Here is a 27,368-nt window from a genome sequence, read left to right as displayed (position 1 = left end):
GTCAAAATAAAATCTGTTTGGTGTGGGTGTACAAAAACCAGAAGAATGCTTTGATCTGGAGTGTATTTGAAACTATTGAAGTGTGTAGATGTTCCATCGAAGGAGTCTCCGTCAATTAATTTGTTGATGTTCCATTGAAGGAGTCTCCGTCAATTAATAATTTATACCCAAATGAGTGTTCTGAATAAAAAATCTAGAACAATGGAAGGATTTCAGCACGAATAATGGTTGTCTAAACTTTGTGAGTTATTATTTAATTATATGCACAGCTGATTATATTATTATACTGCAGGGAAGAGCTATATTTCTGAGGCTATGGCCAATTTGCTGAAGATTTTTTATTCGAGCCACACATTTGTAACAATTGGGATTTGTATGTGGAGAATTCTTCGGATGATCCAGATGGAACATTGTTGACTACTAAACAGACAAACATTTGTTGTTGATCTCTTCACAGATGGAACATTTGTTGATGATCACTAAACAAACGGAACATAATTTTACTAAATTTGTTGATCACTAAGCAGATGGAACATTTGTTGATTACTAAACAGACAGAACATGTGTTGAACACTAAATGGACAGAAATTTGTTGAACACTATACAGACGGAACATTTGTTGAACACTAAACAGATGAACATTTGTTGAACACTAAACAAATGGAACTTTATTTTGGTGATCTCTAAACAGACGGAACATTTGTTGATCACTAAACAGACGGAACATTTGTCACTAAACAGATGGAACATTTGTTGATCACTTAACAGACAGAACATATGATTACTAAAGGACAGGACTATAGCTATGTACTGATGCAGGACATGTTGTATTACTGTATGCTTTTAGTTTTGGTTGTATTTTTGTAAGTTTTTTGTGTCATGAAAAATTATAACAAAATTAGTAGTAAAACTGCAATGAGGAATTCTTCAATGGTTTTATAGAAAATTTAACAAATGAAATACAATAAGTTTGTCAGATGATTTGTGATAAGATTCACAGAAAAATGCATTGCAAATTCTATAAACAATTCTACAATAAGTATCACAATAGATTCCTTAGGTGATATTACTTGCTATAGTGTATTCAATTGGCCAACAATTCCATAGAGTATGTGGATAGTCATATTTGTTGTAAAATCTTGCATATTATTTATCAGTAACTTCCTGTGGTACACAGGGCGTACACTCATCAGAACCCCAAAAGGTACATCCCACTAGCAGTGAGTTTGTTGTTGTGGTGTAAAATGGTGACAGTGCGCTGCTTCGTTTGGGCTCTAGGCTTAAATTGCAATTATGGTCAGTGAGTGAGTGAGTGAGACAAAATTTCAAGTTTTGGAGATTTTCTTAAAATTCTATATCTGGTTACCGGTAAGTGTTTTCTTGTTTCTATTGCTGTATTTCATGTTAGATGGACTAATGTTATTCTGTAAGGTGGTTTTTGTGGCATAAGATGTCTCTAGGATGATTTTTAAATGCGGAATTTTAGGCGGCGAGCGTCATTTTCGGGGGATCCCTACTTAAACAGTACTACCGTACTGTTTGATAATGGCCATGCATTGTGCAGCTGTATGTGTATGACAATAGTGATATATTCACTAACTAGTTATTGCAGTGACCACCTACTATATGTACGTGCATCGATTATGAAGCTGATATCTTGCTGTATGTACACAGCAACAAATAGTGCACAAGCTGTCAACAATTGAAAGAGAGGTTCTGTGTGCATTAATAATCATACAACAGATACTACGTGTGTATACACATAGTTCTATCTACTACCTAGATAAAATATAAATGCAGTTCATAAAGGCAGGAAAACTACAATATAAACCTTTAAAGCAGCAAAGTTAATTAATAAACATCACCCAGCAGCCAGTCAGCTAAGGGTCATCTCCAGGCTGTTCAACAGTTGAGAGTCGCTCATATCTGCTCTTGCTTTCTTTACGACGCATTAAAGACAAGCTGGATGTACTAGTCTTTTTATTTTTAGGAACACCATACTCATGATCATTTCCTGGTAGCAGATTTTGATAAGCATTGGTGTGATTTTCATAAGGGCTAGCAGGTTTGTCACAAGTGTTGCTGGCAGGTTGTTCAGGACTATTATAGATATTATCCTGTGTAGCAGCTCCTGGTGCAGCAGCATAATGTGGGTTCTGAACAGTCTCATCAGTTCGTTTCATTTCTACCTCGTAAATTGGGTTATCTATTGCTTGGGCTGCTGAAGATAGGTTTGTACTCTGTGCGCTTCTTCGCTTTCGTCTCACCACTATTATTATGATTATCACCACTATTATTATGATTATCACCAGAATCAATAAAACTACAACTATATGTTGTGGAAAAAAGCATAATAACAGAATAAGCATATTAAATAGCACTCACCAACTGTTCCTGAAATACCACCAGCTACTGGTAAGACATTTGATCCACCACTTTCCTCCTGCAATAATTGGAAAAGTTTGAATATATGCAACTATTAAATGCAGCTATTTACCTGTCCAGATGATGAAGATTGGGCTTCTTTAATGGCTGTTGCTATGAATGATACACAAACAACAAGTATAATAGAATTGATCAATCATTTCATGCAGTAATAAAATAATCTTACACAACCATACAGTAGTATAATAAGGATCATGGAGGTTTGGGCTTTCTTGCCCAACAATATCACCTAAAAACAGTACCTTTCCTTTCGTTAGGCATAACCAAGCCTTTAGAGTGATCCTAAACTCTTCCAATAAGAAAATTAGAATTCATGTACTAACTAGCTGATGTCTCTAACCAAGCATATAACTTGACTAAGATGAAGTCTACAGATTTGATTTCTCCTTTGTTTAATGTACATCACTGCATCCTGAGATTTACCTTGTCACTAACTGCAGTGGCTACAGTGCATGCATCATGGACTTACCTTTGTCCTCCTTTGTGTCCCATTCCATTCTCCACTACATACTGCATAGGTGTTGATTAGCAGTAAATGTGTGATGGCTTCAGTTCAGCTGCAGTCACGAGAGTCATCTGTAATTTCTGTACTGACTGGATTAATTGCAAGGCACTTCTCTTGCTGTTCTTTGTTTGCAATGCCATAAAACAAATAGAACATACCTGAAAACGAAGTGGAATGGCCACTTCATTTCTCAGTAAATGTTAATTGGATGCGCATTTAGTTGCAATTCTATATTGATTGTAAAGGCGTTGTCTTGCTGTTCTTCATTAGTAGATAATGCTGAATAATTTGTACATAGAACAAAGAAGCAGAATAGCCATTTTCATTAGTGAGTTTTTTAGACATTCTAACATTAAAAGCAAAACTGAGCATGACCTTATATATATATATTGCTATGGCTTTGGTGTGCAGTATATAAAGGTACAGAACTCCAGTAATTTATCAATTGGGAATGCTAAATGAATCCATGCTATGCGTATTTGTAGTTGTAATGTTTTGATTGTAAGTCATTCCATTTGTATCAGTGGATCCATGGTTCCTATACCAGTGGGATAACTATCACTTACAGATTAATCTATGAATTCCATTAAACTTGGTAGCATTTTATTACGCATTGTCAGGGGCAGATCCAAGCTTTATAAAAGAGGAGTTCCACTCTGGAATTGAACTTCAGCATAGGCTGTAAGTCGAAGACCAAAAAAAAAAAAAAGTCACCACCTGCTAACAATAGCTGCCCCTCACCATAGATACCCTCACCAACTATATTTCTTTATTTATAACTCCACATGTAGCCTACTACACTGCTCCTCTTAAGAATGCTGTGACTGCTCTATTAGAGTATCTCGATCTTGACTGCTCTATTAGAGTATCTCAAGTAAGAGAGGCTCTTTCAAAAGGGGGGTTCCATGGAACCTTTTGAACCCCGCCTGGATCTACCCCTGATTTTACTCACCAGTACAACTGTGTTTATCCTCAGTCAACTCTTGTCCCTTATCACAGGAACACTGATAAGATCCTTTAGTGTTATCACATGTTTGTGAACATCCTCCATTGTCAGTTTGACATTCATTGATATCTGAATCACAACAGTAACTATTAGCCACACACAATGTATCACACGTACCAATACAACTGGAGGCATCATTTCCAAGAATATATCCATCATGACAAGAACAGTAGTAGCTACCATTAGTGCTAGTACAATTGTGATCACATCCTCCGTTGGAGAATTTCTCACACTCATTGACATCTGAAAATGTGATGAAGAGTGCAAGACTGGTACTACTGACACTAATAAACTACCAAAACAGTAATAAACCATTAATAGTGGCCAAAAAACTTATTAAACAAAAAGTAAATTACAACAAAAAGTCTAAACCGTAGTAATTCTATTTCCTTGGATACTATATACTATATAGTACCACTCATTTATTTATTATGACCAAAACTTGACATGGTTACAATTATCTTTTGTTTCACTACCTTTTATTACTGAAATCCTACTTCACTTTAATTGGACTAGTTTGTCAACTTTTTTTTTGTTGGAGAACAGGTATGATATAGATGTACACATGAGGCTGTGACTTCTTAGCTAGAATACTGTATCTCTATGTTTTGTGAAGTGAGTTATGCAATAAATTAAGGGGTGTGGTTGACATGTCGTTTTCTACAGCAAACTGCAGCTGATTACAGCTAGATCAATAAGGGATGAGCTTGCCATACCCTGGTCATTTAAGAGTGTGGTGGCATGCTCCAATAGTGTAAGGGTGTGGCAGAAAGTGGCCACGCATGTGATCAAGCATGCTGTCTAAGTGGAGTTGTTTTCATAACACTCCTTACATAACTGTTCTACATAAATTTAGTGTACGGTGGAACCTCAATTATCCAAATCCCTTGGGACCAGAGTTGGTCCATAAGTCTGAAAAGTCTGTATATCTCTGAAACTGTGTATAAATAACCTTAAAATAATCAAAATTTTAAAATATCTGCATTTTCAACTATCTTAATAGGGCAGTCACTACTCTAATAGAGCAGTCATTTTCATAATTCGGTTAACCAAAAATCCAGATAAGTGGGGTCCAGATAACTGAAGTTCCACTGCATTTATCCAATAATGTGCATAACTGTACTGTATGACTCATACAGTACAGTTATGTGGCTAATTGGTAACTGTATAAAAAATACAGTATGCAATGGCACTTTGATCCTCCCACGCAAAGTACAATATACTTCTGTATGCATAATCATAGCCTGACAATATAAAGCATGCAAAGGACTGAGGTTAAATATAGCAATGACTGCTGTATTGAAATTTTCAATTTTTAAGCACTAAAATTAAGCCTATTCATTCAAACTCAACACCCAATCTATTAATTTTTATACTTGTATGATTAGTATGCATAACCAATTTGGCCATGAAAGCCACTCAGACCAAAAGTGTTTTGTGATCCTCACTATCCTACAAGTTGAAAAACGTTAGGAAAAGGTGAGAACTAGTTCTATAACAAACATGATTTTGAATGCGGACCATACCCACTGTACTGATAACACGAAATTACCACTCTGTACGAAACATCCACCCTACAAGCAAGCTTACCCAATCATCTAGGCCCAGTAATTACACCATAAATGATTCAATCAAAAGCACTGATTAAAACATTGAACCCTTGAGACTAAAATTCTCCGTGATATATATCTAGGATTTGTCCATTCATCATAGCCAGAATGTACCAGCTGCTGACCCATAATCGAATTATTCAGGCATGTATATAATACAAGTACACGAAAAAATTTGGAATTTTCAACTAGAGTAGGGACAACAGTACATTTGTAAAAAGTACTGAAACAAGTGCATAGGGGTAGTGAACAACTAAAATACAGTTAAATAATAAGACGTGTTATATCCCTACTGTGCATTTCCATTATGGCATCTTAAGCACAGTAGGGATATAACACGTCTTATATATTATTAAACTGTATTTTAGTATTGTTCACTACCCCTATGCACTTGTTTCAGTACTTTTTATCAATGTACTGTCATCCCTACTCTAGTTGAAAATTCCAAATTTTTTCGTGTACTTGTTTGTTAACTTTTTTTATAAATAATTTTATTATAGCTGGTGGCCCCACGCATACTGCATCTGAAAAGGCACCGCGTGCCCCAGCTATATCAATTATCATGTGAAAAGTGAAGTTACCAATACACTTCGTTGTCAGCTATGTTCAACCTGTTACACAGCATTTTAATCAAGAACTTGTTGAAAGCATTTCGGGTCGATCTGAAAGCTTGTTTGGGTTTAGTTTTACCTCACTAATACTGCCTCATTGTTGTAAGGGAAAATTGAGGCTGATGTTTGGGTGATATTATTTTGTGGGCCACGCCTACTCCTTTGTGGTCTCTACTATACAGTTACTATCGTACGGTATGATAAGCCCTACTCTACCTTTTACACATTCATTAGCTATAACTTTGTTAACAATGATGTTACCAAATAAGCTATGCTTTCTTTGTACCTGTCATAGGTTAGCTATACAGTACACATTGATCATTGGAGTGGGAATATGGTGGAACACAATAAGTAATTGTTGCACATAAGGACGATGCTGCTGGAGTGACTGACAACTGACAAGGAATTGTGACAAAACATAATATGCAGGGTTTCTATGAGATTATGCACTTAATACATTATTATCCATGCATTGAATTAGAAGTTTTGTATATGCATTTTACACTTCATAGTGTTAACAGCTTTAGATAGTTATTTGACTATTCCAATCATGTATGTATATGGTTTTGCTGACTTGTGTAGACAATAGTAAGCACATGCAAGGATACATAAAGAAGTGTTAATACTGTAATAGCAAAGAATGTGTTAGTCGCAAAGAAATGCGTTTAGAAATGCAAGCAGTTAAACCTAGCTGCTAAACAACAAACACACTAATACTAAACAAGATGTCTCAGGCGTGTATCTTGTCGACGACGTACGATAGGTCCTGTATAAACCAAACGTCAAATCACAAACGTATTCTAAAAGTTTGGTGCGATAACACGTGTATTCACAATGATTATGGAAGCCCTATTGATATGGAAGCCCTACAGATGAGCAATGGCCACGATAAAGAAGGATCAAAGGAAAATCGGTACGCAATAGCGCGTACATTGTAGGATATTTAAAATACTAAAAGTTTCATCTCCATGAAATTTGAAGCATTTCCTCCAAAGAAGTAAGGCTGTAGCTGTAGCCAATTTTCCGCTACGCTTGACTGAATCCATCAGGCAGGCAGGCGGGCGGGCAGGCAGGCAGGCAGGCAGTAGAAAATTCACGAAAATATATATATTTTTTTAAATTCCGTAGCACCTAATCGAAAATGCTTCTGGTCGTTCTGAAGGCATGTTTGGGCTTGGTTATACCTGACCAGTACTGTCAAGTGGCCGTGAAGGGTTTGCAAAGATGATTTTGGCTTGATTTATCTTCGTAGACCACGCCCACATCTTTGTTGTCCCTACCATACTGTACTATCGTACTGTATGGTATATACATATATATATATATTTATACTTATAATGTGGTTCCACCACTTGAGTGATTGGTTACCTAGTGTGGTTATTAGCCAGGAAATGTTACGTATTAGTTGTAGCATGGGGCATTCAGGCTTTTGCCTGATATATATATATATATGTCCTCAACTCTCGGGCTTGAGCTGTCGGGCATACATATCAGGCAAAGCCTGCATTCCGTGTTATAACTACAACATTATATTATCACACCATTACAAAAAAATTACATACCGTAAACATATGCTGTGAGAAATTTTCACAAGTTAAACTTTTGTGTCAAAATTTTCACCTGTGTCCTCAAGCAACAAAATTTTTTAACAATGATCTATGTAACTTTATCAAATTTTGCGAAAAGGGGTCTTCCACACACATCCAATTTACAAACTTTGACATTTCATAACTTGAGATTGGAACAAGTTATTCACTTGCAATTTGGTCGGCAGTGAGCACCAACATAGGTTAATGGATGGAGAAAATTTCAGGTTTGTATCTTTTTGAACACAAAGTTACGGTCTCCCAAGTACATATAGAATTGGGTGTGTGTGTTTGCAAATCCGGTTACAAATTGTTAAAATTATATACTGTCCTTTTTTGTATATAGGAGAAGCAGCATAACAAGCAGTGAAACTTAAGTGTGGCATCTCCATTCCATGGAGGCTGCACCCCATATTCAGAAGGTGTCCATCACAAATCAAATAATGGACGGTAGTGGAATTGCTGTAGCTAGAAGCTCATTCCATGCAACTTGCATATACTTCATTTAATTTTAAAATACTGCAGCAAAGACCTACACTCTTGACATGCAAACGGCTAAGCCTCGATCCAGGTGGCCAGAAAGCAGTTAACCGAATTAATTCAACTTCTCTAATATTACACTCAATTATGTCAGTAAATTTTTCATGCAATTAATTTTCATCAGATGCTAGCTTCGATGAAATAATTTTAATGATTTAAATGAAATATAGTATATGTGTATACTGAAATACAGTATAGGTGTCAAATCAACCGGGAATTTAGGATCACCTCTCAGATTTTGATGAAACTTGGTGTGTTTGTAGTACCTGTGGTGCTTATCACTCATGCAAATTTTTAGTCCCATACCACTGCATAGTTTCTGATTTATGACCTCAAATATTTTGAATATTTCATGAAAAATTGGTTCATCTGTAGATACAAAATCAATTGTAACTTTGCACTGTGTAAATATTTTTAAACACAATTTTCACTGATGGAAGACTGTTGATTGAACTTTCCAGTGATCACTAAATTATGGGATATCTACTTAATTATGGTTTGAAAGTACTTTATTGAAAATTTTAATGTTTTATATTTCAAAAAATGCTGCCCGAAATTCTTCGACTTTTTTGATGAATAATGATTGGGTCATGATCTATGTTTGATCAACTTTTGTGGTGGGACCACAACTTTTTGTGGTGGGACCACAATGGGCTCAAGCGATATAATGAATTATGTTGATGTACGCAGCGAAATTTTTTAGTCTATTATTGCTGTATGGGAGTGTACACCTCCAATAACCACTCACAACAAGGCCACGACAAGTTTGTCTTACAGAGTGAAGGTGTCTAGGTACAGTGCAACCGCCTGTATTGAAAAACCATCTATGTGCTGCAGCTCTTTAATTGGATGTTAATGTATAGCACCAAAACATCAACTTTTTCTAGCAAATCCAAAAAATGGTCCTTATTAGACGGGTGGACTTTAAATTACAGATATAACCACCATGTGCCCATATAACATAACATGTGAATGTTACATCATCTCTTTAGAAATACCTTCTTGAATCCCACTGTGGTGGACTTAGCCCTATTTAACTTGCGTATGTGGCTGCATAGGTACGTATACAACAGAACTCCTCAAAAAGGATACCAGGACACCTTGATTACCAGGACGCCTGTTTATAATCCCACTCTAGTGGTACAATAATATATATAGACCAAGATACTTCTGTGGCTTCTGTGATATGAGCACTTTATAATTATGGTCCTAGGAATGGAGCGGTTTTACTATATACTGTACATGCATTACTTGCACCTCAATGTGTGAAACTAATTACTAAATTACTTTACATTTATGACCACTTTGAAAATCAGCCATAAATTCATGCACATACTCATGCAGGAGGTAAACATGTTGACCACATTTTCATCTGTATGTAACATCTGCCTGTACTGATCTTCAAAGCATGAATGCAAAGTACTTTGAAAAACCATTTAGTAATGACAGTACTATAAATCACATATTGAGGTACTTCATAATATAAAAATGTCTTGTACAAGTAATGCATCTACTGTATACAGTGTATTCCTTGGACCATAGATAAAGTGTTTATTTTTTGAGAAACCACAGACTTGTCTTGGATCCAATTGTATGTAGAATTATAGAATGAGATCAAGGCATCTGTGTATCCTTTTCGAGGAGGTCTGTTGTATCTATGCAGCAATGTACATAATTTGAATAGTGTGGAGTGGGGCTAAGTATGTAAGTGCACTATGGTGGGATTTGAGTTAATAAAGTATTTTCAAAAGGGATGGTACAACATTCACCTGTTTATGGATGCATGGTGATCTCATTTAAAGTCCACCTGTCAAATAAGGACCATTTTTGGATTTGCTAGAAAGGGTTAATGCTTTGGTGCTGCACCTTAATATCCAATTAGATAAACTGCAGATAGGTGGTCTTTCAATACAGGTGGTCACCGATTCAGGTTGCACTGTACCTAGACACCTTCACTCTGTAAGACAAACTTGTCATGACCTTGTTGTGAGTGGTTATTGGAGGTATACACTCCCATACAGCAATAATAGATTACAAAATTCACTGCATACAACAACATAATTCATTATGTCTCTTGAGTCCATTGTGGTCCCACCACAAAAATTTCATCAAACATAGATCATGACCCAATCATTATTCATCAAAAAATTCGAAGAATTTCAGGCAGCATTTTTTGAAATATAAAGGATTAAAATTTTCAATAAAGTACTTTCAAACCGTTTATCCCATAATTTAGGGATCACTGGAAAGGTCAATCAACAGTCTTCCATAAGTGAAAATTGTGTTTAAAAATATTTACACAGTGCGAAGTTACGATCGATTTTGTGTCTACAGATGGACCAATTTTTCATGAAATATTCTTGGTTGTAAATCTGAAACTATGTGGTGTATGGAGCTAAAAATTTGCACAAGTGATAAGCGCCACAGATACTACAAACACACCAAGTTTCGTCAAAATCTGAGAGGTGACCCTAAATTCCTGGTTGATTTGACATGGAATGACCCTATATCTATAATACTGTATTATTATGCATAATCATAGCCTGAAATACTGGTATAGCATTGAAGGACACCTGGTGAGGTTAAGTATAGCAATGACTGCTGTATTGAAACATTCAATTTTTGAAGCATTAAAGTTAAGTATTTTCAATCACACTCAACATTTAATCCATTAATTTTAATTAGGAAGTTGTATTTGATAGCTACGCTACTGGTATTTAGGAGTCAAACAACCCACTAATAGATATCTTAGTACCAAACAAGAGAACAGTTTGCCCACCATTGCAAGTGTGACCATCACTAGTCAACTCATATCCATCCCAACAGGAACACTGATAAGATCCATCAGTGTTATCACATGTTTGTGTACATCCTCCATTATCAGTTTGACATTCATTGACATCTGAATAAAACAAATTTTGAACATCATAGAAGCAACTTATTATAATAAATCAATACCGCCAAACCAATATGGCTAATAATTGAGGGAATTTTTGGATGATATGTATTTCAGTCAAAAATTGCAAACCTCAATCCATTAACCTGGCAAATTAATAAGTATAAGGAAAAATTAGAACGGCACTAATAGTAAATTGCTCTAATATGCCCAGCCACTTACACGTACACCTACCACACTGGTGTGCCTCCCCCTGCTAAAGTTGTATTATAAAAATTATAACACTCATTTTGTAGTCTAATAATTCTATCACTGAATACTATATTGAATTGCATACCAACACACAAAGTTGTATTATCAAGATGTGGCTCATATCCATCATAACACGAACAATTGTAACTTCCATTCATATTAATACAATCTTGATTACATTCTGTAGTTCCTTGTGAGCATTCATCAATATCTGTAACAAAAGAGATAACATGTTTGTACATCATTATTATAATAAGGTAATAGTTTTAACCTTCACAGGATATTCCATCCTCTTGTAACTCATAACCATCCAAACAGTTACAGTCAAATCCTCCAGTTCGCTCCACACAGACTTGAGAGCAGTCATGTGTACCAATGAAACACTCCCTAACATCTGTGAAATATGCAATAGTTGTAAAATGCATAGGTAAAAAAGAATTTGTGGATATACGTACATATACGGTTCATATATACCGCTCAAATGTAACATCATCTTGTGAGAGTGCAAGTGATTAAAAGCTCACTATATAAAGGGTGTGGTACCCAATTTATTTGCAAGTATTCATCCCATTGGGATGGATACTCACAAGCAAAACGGTGCCAAGCAATGCTTATTGGATTGTCTGATTCGTGCAGTGAGCACTCATACAATATAATAATTACAGAGTTTTTGCAAGCAAAAAGTTAAACTGACCATAGGCATGTCAAACAGACAATCTTGATTGCCGTTGTGCTTGTCAGTGGAGCTGACTGTACATTGGAATTGGACCAGTATTTGGACATAACCTGGGTATTGTGGCATGTAGTGTAATTGAATGGAGAATAGTAATGGCCCGCCCACCTGCATTTTATTATTAGGATTTTCTGATGAGAAACAGAAAATCACCTAACAATTGCTTAAATTCTGTTTCTGTGATAAATTCCACTGAAATACATTGGAAACCCATGCTACAAAAACTTTTACATGTGTTTTAATCCCTTCAGGAAAGAGTGACAGAAGATTCAAATTGAAAACCTAATACAACAGTAGATTCTCATCTTTGTTTTGTTTTTATAGTGCAAAAACATGAGTTATGTGTGTTTGTTTTATATGTTGCAGTAAAACTCTTTCTAAGCCATAGCAGGGGTGCATGTACTGTACCTTGTTGAATTCCCCAGTTCACAAAATAATGCAAGTCTTTATAGCCTGTTTCACTCCTGACTTACAGTATCATACAGTACGGTAGTACTGTAAATTAGAGATCATGAAGAACTGGACTTTTCCAGCCAAAAATATCACCCTAAACCAGCCTCAATTTCCATTTTTGCAAATCCGGTCACATTTAATCCCTCATTCAGTCATGCAACTTCATGTATTATATGAGTGACTGAACTTTATTTTCCATAAAAGCACTGCACATATCAACTGTGTTACTTTTCTTGCTGTCTATCGCGATAACTCCAAAAGTACTCACCAGATAAGGCTGACTCTTTAACAGCCCATTGGTTTTTTCTTTCTATACAACTAAGAAGTCATAAAATGACGTTCAAGAAAAATACAAACTAGTTGGGTTTTTGCTTGGAAGGTCACATGATGCACTTTATGTAAACATGGCATCAACTAATGGAAGTAAACCATATTAGTGACACCAAGTATCAACTACAAAAAACACCAAACTTTTCGCAATCTAAGTTGTCTTCACAAAAATAATAAAAAGAAGTGTGTTGTGGTAGACCTTACCATCACAGGTGTAGCCATTGTCAGTCAACTCATATCCCTCTAAACAGGAACACTGAAAAGATCCATCAGTGTTTTCACATGTTTGTGAACATCCTCCATTATTTGTTTGACATTCGTTGTTATCTGAAAAATGTCAGGTATTAAGCACAGTGATTATTCCATACCACATAAATATTATTGTATGGTGGTAGTATTGTATAATTATTAGGAATCTCATAAATAAAACAGCATCATAAATTCTACTGTTAAAATCATCATAGAACATAATGGAAGCTACTTATAATTGTGTGTTTAACATTAACACCTATACAGAAGTATGGTGTGCCATTTGTATCAAAATTATAACAATATAATAAGTATAAAAAATTAGGTTATATATGCTTGCTGTACATGGTTTATACATATGTACATTTTCATAAATAAATAATGACTCTTTTTAAATAAATAATTCATATAATTATAATGCTCAAATGACAAGATAATGACGAGTATCTTCTCTATTATGTGCCATTTGTTGTCCAGTTACACATTTTGGCACAAAACCTGAACTTTGAAATGCCATTTGTATCAAAATTTTGGTTTTTAATTACATTGCCAAAAAAGAAATGGAAATAATTTCCTTGATGTTTACCCAAAAATGTGCAAGATTTCTATAGTACTTTTCATTATTTATTAAACCATGAACATTATTTGTTAAAACATTAAATTCTTTACTTAATGTACATTAGTATACCGTTAATCTTAACAAACCTTGCAATCAACATCTACAACAGGCTATACAGGGTTACATGAGGCTACACAGAGTTACATAAGGCTATATTGGGTTACATTAAAGCTACAAAGATTTATGATACTACACATGGTTACATGCAGCTACACTGGGTTATATTAAGCTACAATGGGTTACAGGATACTGCACAAGGTTGCATGAGGCTACACTGAGGCATTACAGAGGCTACACTGGGTTACATGAGGCTATACACAAGCTTACATGAAGCTACACAGAGTTACCTGAGGCTACACAGGGTTACATGAGGTTATACACAGTGTTACATAAGGATACATTGGTTTACATGAAGCTACACAAAGTTACATCGGGATAATTATATGAGGCTACACAATGTTACATGAGGCTACACTGGATGATATATATGAGGCTAGTCAGGCTACACAGGGTTACATGAGGCTACAGTGGGTCACATCAGGCTAAACTGTACTACATGAGGCTGCACAAATTTACATAAGGATACATAGGGTTACATGAGGCTACACAGAATTTATACACAGGGTTACATGAAGCTACACAGGCTTACATGATGTTACATAGAGTTACATGAGGCTACACGGAGTTACATGAGGCTATACATTGGGTTACTTGAGGCTACACTTGGTAACATGAGGCTATAAAGGGATAATTATATGAGGCTACACTAGATTACATGAGGCTACACAGAGTTACATGAGGCTACACAGAGTTACATGAGGCTACATTGGACTACATGAGGCTACACAGAGTTACATGAGGCTACACAGAGTTACATGAGGCTACATTGGATTACATGAGGCTACACAGAGTTACATGAGGCTACACAGAGTTACATGAGGCTACAAAGGGTTACATGAGGCTACACAGAGGCTACATTGGACTACATGAGGCTACACAAGGTTGCATGAGAGTGACAGAGTTACATGAGTATACAAAGGGTTACATGAGCTGCACAGAGTTGCATGATACTACATTGGAGCCTCATGAAACCTTTTGTAAACCCAATGTAGCATCATGTACTTCTGTGCAGCCTCATTTAACCCTGTGTAGCCTCATGTAACCCTGTGTAGCTTCATGTAACCCAATGTCTCCTTGTATAACATTTGTCTAGCCTCTTGTAACCTAGTGTTACCTCATGTAACCCAATGTAGCCTCATGTAACTCTGTACAGCCTCATGTAACCCTTTATAGCCTCCTGTGTATTTGCCCCATGTAACTCTGTGTAGCCTCATGTAACCCTCTGTATTCCCTCATGCAATTCTGTGTAGCCTCATGTAACTCTGTGTAGCCTTATGTAACCCAATTTCTCCTCATGTAACCATATCATGTCTAGCCTCAAGTAACCCAATGTGGTGTCATGTAATCCAATGTAGTCTCATGTAACTCTGTGCAGCCTCATGTAACCCTGTCTAGCCCTCATGTAACTCAGTGTAGCCTCATTTAACCCTGTGTAGCCTCCTGTGTATTGCCTTATGTAACTCTGTATAGTCTCATGTAACCCTGTGTATTGCCTCATGTAACTCTGTGTAGTTCCATGTAATCCTGTGTTTTGCCTTGTGTAACTCTATGTAGTCTCATGTAACTCTGTGCAGCCTCATGTAACCCTTTGTAGCCTCATGTAACTCTGTGTAACCTCGTGTAACACTTTGTAGCCTCATGCCTCGTGTAACCCAATGTAGCCTCATGTAACTTACATGAGGCTGCACAGAATTACATGAGGCTGCACAGAGTTACATAAGGGTACAAAGGGTTACATGAGGCTACACAGAGTTACATGAGGCTACAAAGGGTTACATGAGGCTGCACAGAACTACACGGGGCTACATTGGGTTACATGAGGCTACATTTGGTTACATGAAGCTAGACATTGTATGGTTACATGAGAAGACATTGGGTTACATGAGGCTACACAGAGTTACATGAGGCAATACACAGGGTTACATGACCTACACAGAGTTGCATGATATTACATTGGAGGCTACGCAGCCTCATGTAACCTTTTGTAAACCCAATGTAGCATCATGTACTTCTGTGCAGCCTCATGTAACCCTTTGTAGGCTCATGTAACTCAATGTAGCCTCATTTAATCCTGTTTAGCCTCCTGTATATTGCCTCATGTAACTCTGTATAGTCTCATGTAACCCTGTGTATTGCCTCATTTAACTCTGTGTAGCCTCATGTAACCCAATGTCTCCTCATGTGATCATATCATGTCTAGTTCATGTAACCAAATGTAGCCTCATGTAACCCAATGTAGCCTCGTGTAATTCTGTGCAGCCTCATGTAACCCTTTGTAGCCTCATGTAACCCTTTGTAGCCTTATGTAACTCTGTGCAGCCTCATGTAACTCTGTGCAGCCTCATGTAAGTTACATGAGGCTACATTGGGTTACATGAGACATGAGGCTACAAAGTGTTACACGAGGCTACACAGAGTTACATGAGGCTACAGAGGGTTACATGAGGCAATACACAGGGTTACATGAGACTATACAGAGTTACATGAGGCAATACACAGAAGGCTACACAGGGTTAAATGAGGCTACACTGAGTTACATGAGGGCTAGACAGGGTAACATGAGGCTGTACAGAGTTACATGAGACTGCATTGGATTACATGATGTTACATTGGGTTACTTGGGGCTAGACATGATATAGTTACATGAGGAGAAATTGGATTACATGAGGCTACAAAAGGTTACATGAGGCTGTGCAGAGTTACACGAGGCTACATTGGGTTATATGAGGCAACACTAGGTTTCATGAGGCTAGACAAGATTACATAAGGAGATACTGGGTTACATGAGGCTACACAGGATTACATTAGGATAAATAAAGTTACAGGAGGATACATCTGGTTACATTAGCTTTACATAAGGGTACACAAAGTAGCATGAGGCTATACACAGAGTTACATAAGGATACATTGGGTTGCATGCTTGAGGTTACACAGAGTTCTATGAGGCTACCAGAGTTACACAAGACTACACAGAGTTACAACAGGTCAAACAGAGGATAATATCTATAGTCTGGAAGAAACACAGGATTACAACAGGCTACACAAAAGGTTACAACTATATGTATTAGTATTACTACTACTACCTTCGCAGTGTCCAGCACTAAAGGTTGACGGTCTTTGAATTAACTATCTTAATAAATAGAATGCTTGAGAATTTGCGAACAGCTCAGGTTACACAGGCTTCACAGGGTTACATGAGGTTACAATGAGCTACACAAGGCTGCATTGGGTTACATGAGGATGACTACACTGAGGCTACAGGAGTACAAAGGGTTACAACAAGCTATGCAGGTTTACAACATGCTATACTTGGCTACTACACTGAGGATATATGCAAGGTTGCACCAGACTACACAGGAGTTCATGAGGATAAGCCTGTTAAATGAAGCTACACTTGGTTGCAAGTGGATCTGTGGATACACCTATGTAATAGTGGATCATGATACACTGGGGTACAAGTGCACATTAATACACAGTCACTTCTAAAGAGGATACACTGGGTTACGTCAACTGAGTTACAACAGGGTTTCACATCGGTACACAGTAGGTATCAAGACACACGGTAGTGTGTCGTGCGGCCCAAGAAGCCGGCGCGCAACACCCGTGAGTATATTGACAGGAAGGAAGAAAACGCAATTTTCGCACCTCCGTAGCTCTGTGCTTCCTTGATGAAACAAGACGATTTTTGCAGTGGACATTCCCTCCACCTTCAGCACTCCACATTCCAAATTTGAGCGAAATCGCTTCAAGCGTTCCCGAGATATGCGACTTCAAAAATTGGCTTAGTTTCTTCGTTTTTTTTTCTTCTTATTTTTCTTCCTCTTTTCGCACACTTACAAAAACTGCTATAAAACGCGAACACCATATCCGATCGCCTTGAAATTTGGCACACAGAAGGGGGGTATAAAGGCGCATCTCTGTACCACCTTTGGTTGGAATACGATACACAGGCAAAGAGTTATGAGCGATTATTCACGAAAAATAACACCAATATGTTGTCACGCCTACAGGGTAAACCGCGTATGGGAAGAAGCTGAAAATCGGTGGGTGAATAGGTTAACTATTGAACCTCAAACCTTTTGTGGTTTGAAAGAAATCGAGCTAAAAACCAGGAAGATACAACGAAAAAACCAACAGTGTGTAACAATTACGCAATCGAGATTAGCTAATAAAAAAGTATTACTTTCCACGCCTACCAGATAAACCGCTTGGGGTAATGCTTTGAAAATCGCTGTATAGATGGAGTAATCATCTTAGAAAGGCTCTTCAATGGTGTAGAAGAATCAGACTTAAAGCCACGGAGTTATAACACGAAATCGCAACAAGTGCGAGATCGAGATACTCTAATAGAGCAGTCATCCTAATAGAGCAGTCACCCTGAAGAGAATTTAAGAGATCAGCTAGAAATAGGTAACCTGTATAGAGATCAGCTACAAACAATTCACCCTGTAGAGAGATCAGCTAGAAGAAGTTACCTTGTAGGGAGTTCATGCAACTATGGAAAGAGATAGTTCAACTAGAAGAAATCACCTTGTAGAGTTCAGCTGCAAAGAAACTACCATGTAGAGAGTTCAACTACAAACAAATCGCCCTGTAGAGAGATCAATAGAAGAAGCTACCTTGTTATTATTTATTATTATTATTATTATTATTATTATTAATACTTTACAGAACTGTACAGATCAATAAACAAAATTAAACAATATTTAAGAGCTTATAACAATTAAATTACAGAACTGAAGGTCTACCAGTGTCTTGCACTGGTAGCCATAATTAATTACTTACAAATTACAATAAGCTATATAACTACAAATAATAATTACAAGGGGTAGCTATAAAGAGTACAAGTTAAAGAATAAAATAGTTTCTAGGAGCTGGAATGTTTAAACATTTGGAACAGGGGCAACGGAAATAAAAAGTACATAGGTTATTACTGTCAAAATTGTTAACAAAATGATTCCTTGTAGATAGTTCAGCTACAAAGAAACCATCATGTAGAGAAATCAGCTACAAAAAAATCACCTGTAGAGAGTTCAATTACAAACAAATCTCCCTGTAGAGAGATCAGCTAGAAGAAATTATCTTTTAGAGAGTTCAGCTACAAACAAATCACCCTGTAGAAAGATCAGCTAGAAGGAGTCACCTAGTTCAGTTACAAAGAAACCATCATGTAGAGAGTTCAGCTGCAAACAAATCCCCCTGTAGAGAGATCAGCTACAAACAAATCACCCTGTAGAAAGATCAGCTAGAAGAAGTCACCTTGTAGAGAGTTCAGCTACAAACAAATCACCTGTAGAGAGTTCAGCTACAAACAAATCACCCTGTAGAAAGATCAGCTAGAAGAAGTCACCTTGTAGAGAGTTCAGCTGCAAACAAATCACCTGTAGAGAGTTCAGCTACAAACAAATCTCCCTGTAGAGAGATCAACTAGAAGAAATTACCTTGTAGAGAGTTCAGTTACAAAGAAACCATCATGTAGAGAGTTCAGCTACAAACAAATCGCCCTGTAGAAAGATCAGCTAGAAGAAGTCACCTTGTAGAGAGTTCAGCTACAAAGAAAGCATCATGTAGAGAGTTCAGCTGCAAAGAAATCACCTGTAGAGAGTTCAGCTACAACAAATCTCCCTATAGAGAGATCAGCTACAAAGAAACCATTATGTAGAGAGTTCAGCTGCAAACAAATCACCTGTAGAGAGATCAGCTAGAAGAAGTTTCCTTGTAGATAGTTCAGCTACAAACAAATGACCCTGTAGAAAGATCAGCTAGAAGAAATTACCTTGTAGAGAGTTCAGTTACAAAGAAACCATCATGTAGAGAGTTCAGCTGCAAACAAATCTCCCTGTAGAGAGATCAGCTACAAACAAATCACCCAGTAGAAAGATCAGCTAGAAGAAGTCACCTTGTAGAGAGTTCAGTTACAAAGAAACGATCATGTAGAGAGTTCAGCTGCAAACAAATCACCTGTAGAGAGTTCAGCTACAAACAAATCTCCCTGTAGAGAGATCAGCCAGAATAAGTTTCCTTGTAGAGAGTTCAGCTACAAACAAATCACCCTGTAAAAAGATCAGCTAGAAGAAGTCACCTTGTAGAGAGTTCAGCTACAAAGAACCATCATGTAGAGAGATCAGCTGCAAACAAATCACCTGTAGAGAGTTTAGCTACAAACAAATCTCCCTGTAGAGAGATCAGCTAGACGAAGTTTCCTTGTAGATAGTTCAGCTACAAACAAATCACCCTGTAGAAAGATCAGCTAGAAGAAGTTACCTTGTGGAGAGTTCAGCTACAAAGAAACCATCATGTAGAGAGTTCAGCTGCAAACAAATCACCTGTAGAGAGATCAGCTAGAAGAAGTTTCCTTGTAGATAGTTCAGCTACAAACAAATCACCCTGTAGAAAGATCAGCTAGAAGAAGTTACCTTGTAGAGAGTTCAGCTACAAAGAAACCATCATGTAGAGAGTTCAGCTGCAAACAAATCACCTGTAGAGAGTTCAGCTACAAACAAATCTCCCTGTAGAGAGATCAGCTAGAAGAAATTACCTTGTAGAGAGTTCAGTTACAAAGAAACCATCATGTAGAGAGTTCAGCTGCAAACAAATTTCCATGTAGAGAGATCAGCTACAAACAAATCACCCTGTAGAAAGATCAGCTAGAAGAAGTCACCTTGTAGAGAGTTCAGCTACAAAGAACCATCATGTAGAGAGTTCAGCTACAAAGAAATCACCTGTAAAGAGTTCAGCTACAAACAAATCTCCCTGTAGAGAGATCAGCTAGAAGAAGTTTCCTTGTATAGAGTTCAGCTACAAACAAATCACCCTGTAGAAAGATCAGCTAGAAGAAGTTACCTTGTGGAGAGTTCAACTACAAAGAAACCATCATGTAGAGAGTTCAGCTGCAAACAAATCACCTGTAGAGAGTTCAGCTACAAACAAATCTCCCTGTAGAGAGATCAGCTAGAAGAAATTACCTTGTAGAGAGTTCAGTTACAAAGAAACCATCATGTAGAGAGTTCAGCTACAAACAAATCGCCCTGTAGAAAGATCAGCTAGAAGAAGTCACCTTGTAGAGAGTTCAGCTACAAAGAAAGCATCATGTAGAGAGTTCAGCTGCAAAGAAACCACCTGTAGAGAGTTCAGCTACAAACAAATCTCCCTGTAGAGAGATCAGCTAGAAGAAATTTCCTTGTAGAGAGTTCAGCTACAAACAAATCACCCTCTTGAAAGATCAGCTAGAAGAAGTCACCTTGTAGAGAGTTCAGTTACAAAGAAACGATCATGTAGAGAGTTCAGCTGCAAACAAATTACCTGTAGAGAGTTCAGCTACAAACAAATCTCCCTGTAGAGAGATCAGCTAGAAGGAATTACCTTGTAGAGAGTTCAGTTACAAAGAAACCATCATGTAGAGAATTCAGCTGCAAACAAATCTCCATGTAGAGAGATCAGCTACAAACAAATCACCCTGTAGAAAGATCAGCTAGAAGAAGTCACCTTGTAGAGAGTTCAGCTACAAAGAACCATCATGTAGAGAGTTCAGCTGCAAAGAAATCACCTGTAGAGAGTTCAGCTACAAATAAATCTCCCTGTAGAGAGATCAGCTAGAAGAAGTTTCCTTGTATAGAGTTCAGCTCAAACAAATCACCCTGTAGAAAGATCAGCTAGAAGAAGTTACCTTGTGGAGAGTTCAGCTACAAAGAAACCATCATGTAGAGAGTTCAGCTGCAAACAAATCACCTGTAGAGAGTTCAGCTACAAACAAATCTCCTTGTAGAGAGATCAGCTAGAAGAAATTACCTTGTAGAGAGTTCAGTTACAAAGAAACCATCATGTAGAGAGTTCAGCTACAAACAAATCTCCCTGTAGAAAGATCAGCTAGAAGAAGTCACCTTGTAGAGAGTTCAGCTACAAAGAAAGCATCATGTAGAGAATTCAGCTGCAAAGAATTCACCTGTAGAGTGTTCAGCTACAAACAAATCTCCCTGTAGAGAGATCAGCCAGAATAAGCTTCCTTGTAGAGAGTTCAGCTACAAACAAATCACTCTTTAGAAAGTTCATGATCAGCTAGAAGAAGTTACCTTGTGGAGAGTTCAGCTATAAAGAAACCATCATGTAGAGAGTTCAGCTGCAAACAAATTACCTGTAGAGAGTTCAGCTACAAACAAATCTCCCTGTAGAGAGATCAGCTAGAAGAAATTACCTTGTAGAGAGTTCAGTTACAAAGAAACCACCATGTAGAGAGTTCAGCTGCAAAGAAAGCACCCTGTAGAAAATTCAGCCACAAACAAATTGCCCTGTAGAAAGATCAGTTATAAGAAGTTACCTTGTAGAGAGTTCAGATACAAAGAAACTATTTTGTAAAGAACTCAGCTGCAAACAAATCTCCTGCACAGAATTCAGCTACAAACAAATCACCCTGTAGATAGATCAGCTAGAAGAAGTTACCTTGTAGATTGTTCAGCTACAAACATTCACCCTGCAGAGAGAGCAGCAAGAAGAAGTCACCTTGTAGAGTGTTCAGTTACAAAGAAACCACCATGGAGAGTTCTATGATAAATATATGTATTATATATATAATTTGTACATTTACAGATAAAATCAGAAATATTTAAATTACATCTGCTTCACATTTTCTTCTTCCTGTAGTAAAGAAAAAAAGACAGGTTAAAAAAGTCCCAAAGCTGGCCATAGGCCGGCTTTGGGGTATACAAATACAAAAAGAAATGAAATCTAATCCAAAACAGCCAAGCTGTAAAAAAACAGTGCGGCCCTCAAAAAGGCTATGGTGAAAAAAGATGTGAAATCCAAGGTGGCGGCCAAGAAATGGCTGTGATGGTAGGTTAATGGTAAAAATTTTAATAACGGCAATTTAGGTGAATTTTTTTGCCAAGACCAAGTGGCACAAAAATTCACTTGAATTGTCGTTATTAAAATTTTTACCATTAACCTACCATCACAGCCATTTCTTGGCCGCCACCTTGGATTTCACATCTTTTTTCACCATAGCCTTTTTGAGGGCCGCACTGTTTTTTTACAGCTTGGCTGTTTTGGATTAGATACTCTGTTACATGAGAATACACTGGATACAAATGGAAGTACTGGGTTACAAAATGGATACTTGGGTGTATACATACATCAGTATTTTTCCTATAATACAGTGCTGTAATTTACAATAAACTTGTGCTAGTCTCCATTTAACTGGGTTTTTAGACACAGCTATAGAGATAGATATGACTTTGTTTCTTCCATATGCTCTAAGTTGTAAGGCTTTAGCAGGTTACTAAACAAGTACATAATAAGAATACAGATTTATCTTTATGTACCCTTGCTACACTAGTGGAAAAGGTTTAGTTACTCTAATAGACCAGTTACACAGTCTATTCATGATCAACCTCAACTCTATAGCTACTCTTCACTTAATTTTTGATTTGGTTATTCCCCTCAACATGTATCTATCACAAAACTTCAATGTAAATAATAGTCATGTAAAAGCAGTAATAAGATATTTAGTAAATTGTTTAGTAAAAAGGTGAAAAATTTATCATAAATGTTAAGCCCAAATATGAGTAAGGCAAATTACAGTACACAACAATACACAAGAAAACTTATGTGGAATCACATCAACCATTACGTATTTGTAACTTAAATTTATAACCACAACCCTTGATAAATTTACCCAACTTTTTTAGACTTTAAAGAACCCCTAAAGCTCATTTAAATATTTAAAGCTGAAGCACAGTTTAACACACTATATACACAATCCTGAGTATCTGTAACCAAGTGTAACCCTGTGTAGCCTAATGTGTGTATCAACATGTAACCCAGTTTAGCCTTCAATGTAACCTGTGTCGCAATCCTTTGTAGCTTCATAGCCGAATGTAATGCAATGTATTCTCATGTAACTCTATGTAGCCCCATGTAACCCTGTGTAGCCCCATGTAACCCTATGTATCCTCATGTAAAGCTGTATATAACCTATTGTAACCTCATGTAATTTGGTGAAGCCTCATGTAACCTGTATAATTATCCCTTTGTACCCTGATGTAACTTCATGTAGCCCTGTGTAGCCTAATGTAACCAAGTGTAGCCTCGTGTAACCCTTTGTATTGCCTCATGTAACTCTGTGTAGTCTCATGTAACCCTGTGTATTGCCTCATGTAACTCTTTCTAGCCCCATGTAACTCTGTGCAGCCTCATGTAACCCTTTGTTGCCTCATGTAGCCTCATGCAACCCAATGTAGCTCTGTGCAGCCTCATGTAACCCTTTTTAGCCTCATGCCTCATGTAACCCAATGTAGCCTCATGTAACTTACATGAGGCTGCACAGAGTTACATAAGGGTATAAAGGGTTACATGAGGCTACACAGAGTTACATGAGGCTACAAAAGGTTACATGAGGCTGCACAGAACTACACGGGGCTACATTGGGTTACATGAGGCTACATTTGGTTACATGAAGCTAGACATGGTATGGTTACATGAGAAGACATTGGGTTACATGAGGCTACACAGAGTTACATGAGGCAATACACAGGGTTACATGAGCTGCACAGAGTTGTATGATATTACATTGGAGGCTACGCAACCTCATGTAACCTATTGTAAACCCAATGTAGCATCATGTACTTCTGTGCAGCCTCATGTAACCCTTTGTAGGCTCATGTAACTCAGTGTAGCTTCATTTAACCCTGTTTAGCCTCCTGTTTATTGCCTCATGTAACTCTGTATAGTCTCATGTAACCCTGTGTATTGCCTCATTTAACTCTGTGTAGTCTCATGTAACCCTGTGTATTGCCTCATGTAACTCTGTGTAGCCTCATGTAACCCAATGTCTCCTCATGTGATCATACCATGTCTAGCTTCATGTAACCAAATTTAGCCTCATGTAACCAAAAGTAGCCTCATGTAACCCTTTGTAGCCTTATGTAACTCTGTGCAGTCTCATGTAAGTTACATGAGGGCTACGCTGGGTCACATGAGGCATGAGGCTACAAAGTGTTACACGAGGCTACACAGAGTTACATGAGGCTACGAAGGGTTACATGAGGCTGCACAGAGTTACATAAGGCTACACAGAGTTACATGAGGCAATACACAGGGTTACATGAGACTATACAGAGTTACATGAGGCAATACACAGAAGGCTACACAGGGTTAAATGAGGCTACACTGAGTTACATGAGGGCTAGACAGGGTTACGTGAGGCTGCACAGAGTTACATGAGACTACATTGGATTATATGATGCTACATTGGGTTACTTGAGGCTATACATGATATGGTTACATGAGGAGAAATTGGGTTACATGAGGCTACAAAGGGTTACGTGGGGCTGTACAGAGTTACATGAGGCTACATTGGGTTACATGAGGCAACACTAGGTTTCATGAGGCTAGACAAGGTTACATAAGGAGACACTGGGTTACATGACGCTACACAGAGTTACAGTACATGAGGCTACACAGGATTACATTAGGGTACATAAAGTTACAGGAGGATACATCTGGTTACATTAGCTTTACATAAAGTTGCATGAGGCTATACACAGAGTTACATAAGGATACATTGGGTTACATGCTTGAAGCTACACGGAGTTCTATGAGGCTACCAGAGTTATACGAGGCTACACACAGGTCAAACAGAGGATAATATCTATAGTCTGGAAGAAACACAGGATTACAACAGGCTACACAAAAGGTTACAACTATATGTATTAGTATTACTACTACTACCTTTGCAGTGTCCAGCACTAAAGGTTGACAGTCTTTGAATTAACTATCTTAATAAATAGAATGCTTGAGAATTTACGAACAGCTCAGATTACACAGGCTTCACAGGGTAACATGAAGTTACAATGAGCTACACAAGGCTGCATTGGGTTACATGAGGATGACTACACTGAGGCTACAGGAGTACAAAGGGTTACAACAAGCTACACTGTATGCAGGTTTACAACATGCTATACTTGGCTACTATACTGAGGATATATGCAAGGTTGCACCAGACTACACAGGGGTTCATGAGGATAAGCCTGTTAAATGAAGCTACACTTGGTTGCAAGTGGATCTGTGGATACACCTAGGTAATAGTGGATCATGATACACTGGGTTACAAGTGCACATTAATACACAGTCACTTCTATACAGGATACACTGGATTACGTCAACTGAGTTACAACAGGGTTTCACATCGGTACACAGTAGGTATACTCTGTTACATGAGAATACACTGGATACAAATGGAAGTACTGGGTTACAAAATGGATACTTGGGTGTATACATACAATCAGTATTTTTCCTATAATACAGTGCTGTAATTCACAATAAACTTGTGCTAGTCTCCATTTAACTGGGTTTTTAGCACAACTATATAGATAGCTATGGCTTTGTTTCTTCCATATGCTCTAAGTTGTAAGGCTTTAGCAGGTTACTAAACAAGTACATAATAAGAATACAGATTTATCTTTATGTACCCTTGCTACACTAGTGGAAAAGGTTTAGTTACTCTAATAGACCATGTTACACAGTCTATTCATGATCAACCTCAACTCTATAGCTACTCTTCACTTAATTTTTGATTTGGTTATTCCCCTCAACGTGTATCTGTCACAAAACTTCAATATAAATAATAGTCACGTAAAAGCAGCAATAAGATATTTAGTAAATTGTTTTAGTAAAAAGATGAAAAATTTATCATAAATGTTAAGCCCAAATATGAGTAAGGCAAATTACAGTACACAAGAAAGCTTATGTAGTGTATGTGGAATCACATCAACCATTACGTATTTGTAACTTTAAATTTATAACCACAACCCTTGATAAATTTACCCAACTTTTTTAGACTTTAAAGAACCCCTAAAGCTCATTTAAATATTTAAAGCTGAAACATAGTTTAATACACTATATACACAATCCTGAGTATCTGTAACCAGGTGTAGCCTGTGTAACCCTGTGTATAGCCTCATGTATGTAACTGAGTGTATATATCCCCATGTAACCCAGTGTATATAGCCTCATGTAACCCTGTGTAGCCTCATGTAACCCTGTGTAGCCTCATGTAACCCTGTGTAGCCTCATGTAACCCTGTGTAGCTTCATGTAACCCTGTGTAGCTTCATGTAACCATTTAACCCTTTGTATCATCATGTAACCTCGTGTAGCTTCATATGTGATTGAAAATGGATCTTCCACACACTATGAACTGTGAAGATCACATATAAGCCTGAACTTTTTGCCAACCATTAATCCATGCTGGTTCTCTACTGAGCAAAATTCAAGTAACTAGCTTTTTCTCAGCTGAAGTTATAAATTGTCAAAGTTGGTAAACCGGATGTGTGTGGAATACCTCTTTCACAAATCTGGTCACATATGTGACCAGTTGTACGAAAAGGAGTCTTCCACACACATTCAATTCTCTGAACTTGAG

General features: G+C 37.4%; 2 protein-coding genes across 3 annotated transcripts in view; one reads left to right on the top strand and one right to left on the bottom strand.

The window, feature by feature from the left end:
- Positions 1-910, top strand: part of LOC136266177 (bifunctional peptidase and (3S)-lysyl hydroxylase Jmjd7-like) — a 6,048-nt gene extending 5,138 nt beyond the window's left edge. Inside the window, exons 11-12 of the mRNA XM_066061175.1 lie at positions 1-241; positions 293-910. The exon at positions 1-241 is cut by the window's left edge and continues 30 nt beyond it. The gene's annotated coding sequence lies outside the window, so the exon portion shown is untranslated. The remainder of the gene's footprint in view (positions 242-292) is intronic.
- A 732-nt stretch (positions 911-1,642) lies between these two features.
- Positions 1,643-27,368, bottom strand: part of LOC136266170 (signal peptide, CUB and EGF-like domain-containing protein 2) — a 51,848-nt gene continuing 26,122 nt past the window's right edge. The window contains exons 11-19 of one of the 2 annotated variants that reach the window (XM_066061162.1): positions 13,172-13,294; positions 11,723-11,845; positions 11,537-11,662; positions 11,083-11,205; positions 4,074-4,199; positions 3,903-4,025; positions 2,498-2,538; positions 2,386-2,443; positions 1,643-2,329 (exon numbers count right to left, since the gene is read on the bottom strand). In XM_066061162.1, the coding sequence (XP_065917234.1) occupies positions 1,881-2,329; positions 2,386-2,443; positions 2,498-2,538; positions 3,903-4,025; positions 4,074-4,199; positions 11,083-11,205; positions 11,537-11,662; positions 11,723-11,845; positions 13,172-13,294 (1,292 nt within the window). In that variant the 3' untranslated portion in view covers positions 1,643-1,880. The remainder of the gene's footprint in view (positions 2,330-2,385; positions 2,444-2,497; positions 2,539-3,902; positions 4,026-4,073; positions 4,200-11,082; positions 11,206-11,536; positions 11,663-11,722; positions 11,846-13,171; positions 13,295-27,368) is intronic. The other variant, XM_066061163.1, reaches the window with a different exon arrangement.

The sequence above is a fragment of the Dysidea avara genome, chromosome 9 (assembly GCF_963678975.1).
Source record: "Dysidea avara chromosome 9, odDysAvar1.4, whole genome shotgun sequence".
Classification (NCBI taxonomy): Eukaryota; Metazoa; Porifera; class Demospongiae; order Dictyoceratida; family Dysideidae; genus Dysidea; species Dysidea avara.
This window is presented reverse-complemented; position numbering and strand designations above follow the sequence as displayed.